Genomic DNA, 8,664 nt, shown 5'->3' on the forward strand with positions numbered 1-8,664 from the left:
GAAAACTAGACAAAATAATAATGACCACATCGGGGTGAAAAGAAATGTCCAGTAGGTGGCAGTAATAAGACAGTACTGTAGTTTCTGAGAGACATTGATCAGGGCTTTAAACATTTTTCCTGTTTTTGTTCGATCAGCAGATTAACATGAACATAGAATTCACACTCCATTAAAATGGCAGATGATAATGAACTCTGTGTGTGTGTGTGTGTGTGTGTGTGTGTATCCTGACACACATTATGCACAAGTCTTTGATTTAGTCAACGATATATAAAACAGAATGAAGTAAACTTCAAAATCTGTACAGTAAAATGAAAAAGTCAGGTTTGATTTAATTAATTCAATTCAATTTATTTTATAGCGCTTCTAACAATGTACATTACACAACATTACAGGAATATAAAAATATAGAGTAAAAATGACAAAAGGTTAAAATGAATTTCATAATCATCCCTAATGAGCAAGCCTGAAGAGGAACCAGACTAAAAAGGGAACCTGATCCATGAGTGTAACCTTCACTACACTCAGAGAAACTATAATATCTCACTATAATAACATAATATCATCAGTGAACACTGACCTATTAGTTCCTGAGGAGCTCTTGGTTGCACAATTCCATGTGACTATAAACTGTTGTAGAATGAACATTATTTATATTCACATTATTTACTGTCCAGTGTCACCTGAATGAGGATGAGGTTCCCTTCTGAGTCTAGTTCCTCTCAAGGTTTCTTCCTCATATCATCTCAGGGATTTTTTTCCTGACCACCATTGCCTTAGGCTTCTCATTAGGGATAAAATATTCATTTAATTTGAAAAATTGTCATTTTTATTCTGTTTATTTATTTCCATGAAGCTGGGCAAGAGCTAGAGTCTGCTCCTGGCATTGTCAAGATGCATGCATTCCTGAAAAGCCCCATTTCTGCAGGCCTTCTACCCTCCACCCCACAGGTCAGTGGAGCAGGTGAGACTGTACCTGCTGTGCCCAGGTTGGGTTCTCAGCACTTACAGCCCTCGCTCGAGCACATGTTGTAATTCCTCTTCCCTTTTCATCTGTTTGGAGGCTGCAATAAAAGCAATGCTGTCTCCAAGCAGCACCTTGTGCTGGGTAGTGGTGGCTATCTCCCTGTCCTACGAGGCACGCTGTGTGGCTTCACCTCTCCAGGCTCACTCCACTAGGTGTATGGAAAAAAACCTTGTCCAGCACTCTGGCTAGGGGCCTTTTCTCTCTAGGATATTTGTGCTGCGGTGCGTTGGTCTTCTCTGCACACCAGTGTTAGGTTAATACTTGGTCCAAGGGTCCGGCAGCGTCAGCCATGGTGCATCGTTAAATTCCCTCGGATGAGAACTATACCAAGTTACATATGTAACCCGGTTTTCTGAGAAGGGAAGGAGACGCTGCATCGCTGACCACACTCCCAAGCATCCACTCACGCTTCCTTCGGACAAAGAAGCTGTAGTAATGTGACGTAGATGCCTTTTTATGGTCTTGCTGGCATGCTCCGCTTCGTCACATGACCTATCTGAGCCGATAAATCAGCGTGATTTCACACAGAGCTTCAGACACAACTTCCACATAGAAGCGTTCGCATAGTGTCAGCCATGACGAAGGATAGCGTAATACGTCTGTAGATATACACATAACAGGAATTTCTGGTCATAAATCTGGACTGTTCATGTTTATGTGGTGTTGGTACCACAAGTGGTGAAAGCTCACCAAGCTGCCACTCTTGGGCCCTTGAGCAAGGCCCCCAACCCACTCTGCTCCAGGGGCGCTGTATCATAGCTGATCCTGCGCTCTGACCCCAACCCCCAAGGATAGGTTATGTGAAGAAAGAATTTGACTGTGCAGTAATGTATATGAGGAAGAGGCAGAAAAATCAACTCAAACTCAAAAAATCAAACAGAAAAACTACACAAACACAAACCAAAAACACAATCAAGAACACATCCCCTTCCCCACCACCACTCCCCAATCCAATTAATACAATTGTTAAATAAATAAAATAACCCCACAGTTATGTATAGCTGGGAGTTTGAGCCTGTGATGAGTTCTGCTGTTCTCACCACTCTTGGATGCGAGGCTTAAGTTGGCACCAAAATCACATCCAACTCAGAGAACAGTGTGTATAAAAATGCGGGGAAACCTAAATAAATAAATAAATAAAATCATGTTCCATCAACAATATGTCAGATGCGTGCGAACATCTATTTAAAGTCAAGGGTTTTTATGACTGTCATTTCTCTATAGAGCATGTGTAAATTGGGGCCAAATACGTGGAAGGTGTTGGACTGCTGCTCGGAAGGTTGTGAGTTCGAATCCCATGTCCACCAACCTGCCACTGCTGGGCTCCTGAACAAGGCCCTTAACCCTCAGTTACTCAGTTGAGATAAATATAACAGGAGATAAACTGTAAGTAGCTCGTCTGCTAAACACCACAACAGTAAACAAGCCCGCACTTATCTGTTCTTCCGTTATCTTTTAGTGTTATACGATCACCTGACACCGGTACATCCCAAATCACTGCCCACCGGAGACAGAGTCCACTACCTAGGGTGTAAAAGTCTTTATCTTTATAGCAAGTGTATAGGGAACAGGAAGACGTTTGGAGTTCAGCCTTTTTTTTATTATTTAATCGACATATTTTATAAAGCGCAAATATTCTAAATGGAAATAACCACTCATTATCCTGTTAAGATCACTTTTTTGTTAGCAAAAAATATTTTATGAATTAATAATTTAGGTAAATGTCACGACTATTCGTAACCGGAAGTGACGTTTAGTAAAAGTCATCCTTAAGAAAAGAGCTAAAGAATCCATTTTTGTTTGGGATAAAAACACCCGTCATATATTTATATATTTTTGATAAGTCTATAAACCGAGGATGAACTGGGATTAACTATTGTTTGGTATTGCAAAAGAGTTAACACATCTCCACATGTGAGCTGTGTCAGTGTTTAATCTCCTGTGTGAAGGTAAATATTCCTGTTAGCTCTGATGCTAGCGCTCTTTGTTAAACGGTATTAGTTAATGAGCTAGCTAGCTAACCCTTCTGGCTAGCTGACGTATTTGACTCCGTGTTCATCTTAATAGCTCGATTTAACCGACTTTATTTATCCGACACAATAGAGATAACTAGCCTTGCGGGTTCTGTTTGATTTAGTTGTATGATTAGCACTTTAGCTAAGCTGTCACCTGTACATTCAGGTAGAGCTAACCTCATAGTTCACACCTCAGGCTTGGGATAAAAACACCATGTCCTGCGAGTTTGCCCCCTTCTATAAAGAAATGGACAATAACTATACAGTATACAATTGTATAGTTATTTATATAAAATAAAAGTGTATGGTCAGTAAGTTCTGGACTTCATCAGTTTAATGCTTCGATAAATGAATCAGTGCTGTCAGTATCAGGTTAGGATAAATCCGAAATACACCGTTATGTTCAATAATCTACAGGAGATGAAGTTATAAACCTGTTTAAGGTTCTGTATATTAAGTGTCATATTAATAGTCGTCAGGATTTCAGTTAATGATGTTTTTGTGCCGTTTTTGAACGAGTCGACTCTTTGATTCGGCTCTTTTAGGTGAGCGAAGAGACTCGCATATATGATATTTGGTTTGTTTTTTTTTTCTTCTCTTTTTTGCTCCTAGATGTAGATATATTTATCATCTGGTTAACAAGTGAATATATGTATATATGTATATCATCTGTGATTGAATCTGATGCTGAATGTTCTCAGGCGAAGACGCTGATCATGGGGGACTGCTTACACACCTCGGCTGACAGTCTGTCTAAACTGGTGAAGTGGGCACACAGTCATGGAACGATCTGCACGCTCATCCCCAGCCTGAAGCACTTGTTGACGGAGGGAGCTCACGGAAGCCTGACCGCACTGTGGGGCTGCAGCGCTGGCCACGCCTACCACTGGCCCTTAACTTCCTCCTGTAAAACTGCCCACAAGGATCGGCTGTGTTACGAGCGAAGCGGTCGAGGGATCAGTACCGATTCTCTGATGCAGGGAGCATCGTCAATGCAGAGCAGCTCCACGCCGAGGTTCCACAGCAGCGCCACAAAAACGAGCAAAGGTGACTCGAACCAGACCCGAGACTCGTACGACTTCTCCAACTGCAGTGAGCCGTCTGAGATGGATGACAACACAGAGGAGCACCTCTTCGATATCGTGTGCGAGTCTTCTGCCACCGACGAAGAGGGTGATTCCGAGCCCAGGGTCACACCTAGGAAACGAAGCGCTAAGGGCCCGAGCTCGGACGATTCCACCGATCCGGGCGCAAAGAAAATCAAGCAAGAGCGAGCCGAAGACTATTACACGGTGGCTAACGCACAAGCACAAGCCAACTCAGAGGGCGCTCCATCATCTAGCATCTCCCAGTCACCCAAACCCACCTCTCAGATCAGGCCTTCATCCAGATCTTCAGCACCACATAATCCACAGCTGCTGGAGGACGGAGATCTGGTGGGCGTGTCCTCCTCACCACTGGAGAACTCCTCCTCGTCTTTGACCAAGCACATGCACATGCCAATCAGCGGCTCACAAAGCAGAACACACATTAACTCACACATGAACCCTGCGCACAATCAGGGCACGTCGTCTCTGAGCCAACCAGGAAGGAGTGACATGGTGGAAGTGCTTCCTAACGGGGATTTCAGCCTGCCCTTTGAGGACCCCTCAGGTGTAGTGCACCCTGAAATGGACATTTTAGCAGCACAGAGTCTCAGCGCAGAGCCCAAAGGTGATGCAGGTAAAGACATTACACACTATAGACACTGTAAGGTTTAATCATTTTCACATGCTTCATATAGATTTCACCGTCTGGTCTCCAGGTTCTGATATTTAAAACATGCATCAGATGACACTTAACGACACCATTCAAGTGATTCAATTAATTGATTCAATTAATTGATTCATTTAAGGGTTCATATAAGTGATTCATTTCAATTTCATATTAGTAATCTTTTGAGTGACCAAGTGATTCATTTGAATGATCCATTTGAGTGACCATTTTTAAACCAACTGGAATCCCTTTCTTTACTCATGCATCCAGTGAATGTTTAAGCAAACCAGTAAATACAACATGACGGATGGTTTGGAAATCATTTTAGGAAATGTATTGTGATGGGATGATGAACGCCGCCACGCAGTCTTTACTTTGCGTGAATTGGAATAGAAAAGAAAAGCTGTTTACTCCGAACCCATGCAGAACTGAGGTCTACTGGCAGCCGTTGAGTTCAGATTAATAAATATTTAAATACTGAAATTACAGGACAATAAAACAAATGTAAATCTGCAGATGCTCCACAGGAACAGTGTTGGTGTTCAGATGAAACACGTGAGAGAAAATCTCCCCAAAGCTGCTGGACTTTTATCTGTAACTTTCACACATATTTCAGAAGCAGAACAAGTATTTCTGTTTCCTTTACACTCTCCTGAAGGCCAGTGGAGATGCACAACTGACCACAACTATTCAGCTGTGAGATTTCTATACAAGCACATTTCTTTTATTATTATTTATAGCCTTTAAAGATTCATTAGGCAAGATTAATCATAAAGTAAGCTTAGTGCTCTTTTTACTCCTTGACCCCGCCCTCATCCCCACCCATGTGCACGTATTATTGTACATGTATGTGTACTGAGGATGCTGCCTATTATTGTTGTAATAAACTTAGTATTTTTTTTTATTAAGTTCCACAGAGTTTCTAGATTGTGAAAACAGAAAGTAATAATAAGTAAGATTACAAATAACTCTTGGACCTGTTTAATCTGATCAACTGTTCAGCCCAAAATAAAACATGGCCTCAGTTTTTCACATTTCTGAAAAAAAAACACACGGTGAGAAAACACCCGGTTTTTACCCGGTAACACTGTTCAATGTCTCTTGGACTCCTTGATTCGAGACTCCAACATCATCAGTCCGCATCCTTTTAATTTAATACACACACAAGACTTTCTTACGCTTTCCAAAGCAACATATAACATTTTTCTTTAATGTCAGAAATTATACTGACAGCTATTCTATTATTTATCTTGCATATTTAACAACTGAGTGGAGAGCATTATTCCTCATTCCACGTTATAATAATTTATACATGTAAATATACACTATATTGCCAAAAGTTTTGGGACACCACTCCAAATCATTGAATTCAGGGGTTGGGCTCGGCCCCTTAGTTCCAGTGAAAGGAACTCTTAATGCTTCAGCTTCATACCAAGACATTTTGGACAATTTCATGCTCTTTGTGGGAACAGTTTGGGGATGACCCCTTCCTGTTCCAACATGACTGCACACCAGTGACCAAAGCAACGTCCATAAAGTCATGGATGAGTGAGTTTGGTGTGGAGGAACTTGACTGTCCTGCACAGAGTCCTGACCTCAACCCCATAGAACACCTTTGGGATGAATTAGAGTGGAGACTGTGAGCCAGGCCTTCTCGTCCAACATCAGTGTGTGACCTCACAAATGCGCTTCTAGAGGTATGGTCAAAAATTCCCATAAACACACTCCTAAACCTTGTGGAAAGCCTTCCCAGAAGAGTTGAAGCTGCAAAGGGTGGGACAACTCCATATTACATTCATGTGCAGGTAAAGGCAGACGTCCCAAAACTTTTGGCCTGGCTTGCAGTCTCCGCTCTAATTCATCCCAAAGGTGTTCTATGGGGTTGAGGTCAGGACTCTGTGCAGGACAGTCAAGTTCCTCCACACCAAACTCACTCATCCATGTCTTTATGGACCTTGCTTTGGTCACTGGTGTGTAGTCATGTTGGAACAGGAAGGGGTCATCCCCAAACTGTTCCCACAAAGAGTATGAAATTGTCCAAAATGTCTTGGTATGAAGCTGAAGCATTAAGAGTTCCTTTCACTGGGACTAAGGGGCTGAGCCCAACCCCTGAATGATTTGGAGGGGTGTCCCAATACTTTTGGCAATACAGTGTAATACATTTTGATAATTTGTATGTGATTTACAAAATATGAAACGCTCCAGAAAATCCAGTTGTTACTGAAAGTTAAAACATGAAGAAGACCCTGAATGATCGAGCAGCTGGTCAGTTTTTAAAAAGTTGACTAGGCTCTTATTAAAGTCATACTTTTTGAAAATAAAGCAGGTTTTTTCTCGAGGCTCTGAGGATGTTTTTCATTTTACACCAGATGACAAACGGACAGCTTCCTTTATAACGCCGAGTTAAAAAACGGTGAGTGAATTTTTTTGTCTTCTTCATCACTCTACCTTTTTGCATGGATTTTTGTAATTTGTGTGCTGTGGTATTAATGTGTGTAAATTATGACTCTGATGATGTTTACAGGTCAGGAAGAAGAGCGCGTAAACGTCCTGAATGCCTCTCAGGGTTAGTTGTGCAAGACTTTTCTGTTATACTTTTGTTGTATTTGCTGTGTTCTTTACCTTTTTGTGTTTAAAGGGAAAATAATTTGGATGTAGCTTTGCATAATTGCAAATAAAACATTTACAATTTCTTTGTTGAAAATGTTTTTTGTTTTTTTACTCTGTGTATACCCAACTACCCCAGTACACTGTCTATCGTGTATTTGGTACGAGTGCTCTGTAACAGTAAGGACGCCGTGGAGTAATTGGGTTAAACAAAAATTCCAAACAATCCTTTCTCATCTCACACGCACATGTTTCAGCAACACTCTCTTCCTTTTTAAATTTCACGCCGTAATTGTGGTTAACGTAGCTGTGATGTAGTCCGAGCTGAATCGCGTGTTAAACTTCATCGCAGGATGTCTGAGCTCGGAGGAACCATTCTGGCCGTCCACGTCGGAGCTCTGTCTGAACACTGAGAGCCATTCGGAGGAGAGGAAACAGCTGGAGGAGTACATCACCAGCGTGGGTGAGATTCATCTTAACTTTAATTCTACTTTAATTAGCTAATTAAATAAATTGAAGATGCTAACAGTTATGTACATTTTTATTGCTTTGCGTTATTCATTTTTCTAAAAACCGTACAGATCCTGTAACGTTACGGAACCTCCAAGCCGTCATCTCACGGGTTCTCAGGTTCCACGAGCAGAGCCGCGTGCAGGTCCACAGCCCTCCTCGTCCAGGAGAACAAGAACTGTTTCCGGGTTCCGGACTCTTCCTCCCTCCATATAAACTGGCCTGTATCCACCAGGAGTCCCGTCAGGACAGCATGAGGCTCTTCCACCTGCTGTTCGAACACTTCTTCACCGAGGAGGACCTCATCGGAGCCGTGGCTTTCGGGAAAAGGGGCAAAGTTCCGGATGGGAAAAAAATCCTGGACAGAAGAAAAGTTGATGGGATTATATGTAAGTGGTTCTGAGTTGTGACTTCTGATTGGTCAGAAGATGTTGATGAGTTTACTAGGAACAGCAGCTCTGAATTTAAACACACTGTAGTCTAATAATAAACAAAACATTCATTAACAAACACGGTCATCAGAAGCTCCGGTCAAGTGCACTGGTCATTAGATATTAAACCCTCAGCGTGTTTACACTTTTTCACATGCAACAATTATATTTTTTATGATTGTTATTTTTAAATGCGCAGCACACGTACTGTTTTCACAAAATACGTAAATTAGTGAAATGTGTGAAAACATATAATAATAATAATAATAATAATAACTATAAATAGATGGAGTTTGGCCTGATGTTCTTTAATAAATAT

At 41.5% G+C, this 8,664-nt stretch overlaps 2 protein-coding genes across 4 annotated transcripts in view; one reads left to right on the forward strand and one right to left on the reverse strand.

Moving 5' to 3' along the window:
- The first annotated feature begins 2,781 nt into the window (after positions 1 to 2,781).
- LOC131367394 (uncharacterized protein KIAA1958) overlaps positions 2,782 to 8,664 on the forward strand; it is a 12,472-nt gene continuing 6,589 nt past the window's right edge. The window contains exons 1-4 of one of the 2 annotated variants that reach the window (XM_058412786.1): positions 2,782 to 2,976; positions 3,744 to 4,764; positions 7,757 to 7,867; positions 7,986 to 8,303. In XM_058412786.1, coding sequence (XP_058268769.1) covers positions 3,759 to 4,764; positions 7,757 to 7,867; positions 7,986 to 8,303 — 1,435 coding nt within the window. In that variant the 5' untranslated portion in view covers positions 2,782 to 2,976; positions 3,744 to 3,758. The remainder of the gene's footprint in view (positions 2,977 to 3,743; positions 4,765 to 7,756; positions 7,868 to 7,985; positions 8,304 to 8,664) is intronic. The other variant, XM_058412785.1, reaches the window with a different exon arrangement.
- Positions 8,131 to 8,664, reverse strand: part of inip (ints3 and nabp interacting protein) — a 9,027-nt gene continuing 8,493 nt past the window's right edge. For both annotated transcript variants that reach the window (XM_058412789.1, XM_058412788.1), the window contains exon 5: positions 8,131 to 8,272. The gene's annotated coding sequence lies outside the window, so the exon portion shown is untranslated. The remainder of the gene's footprint in view (positions 8,273 to 8,664) is intronic.

This window comes from Hemibagrus wyckioides, linkage group LG16 (assembly GCF_019097595.1).
Source record: "Hemibagrus wyckioides isolate EC202008001 linkage group LG16, SWU_Hwy_1.0, whole genome shotgun sequence".
Lineage (NCBI taxonomy): Eukaryota > Metazoa > Chordata > Actinopteri > Siluriformes > Bagridae > Hemibagrus > Hemibagrus wyckioides.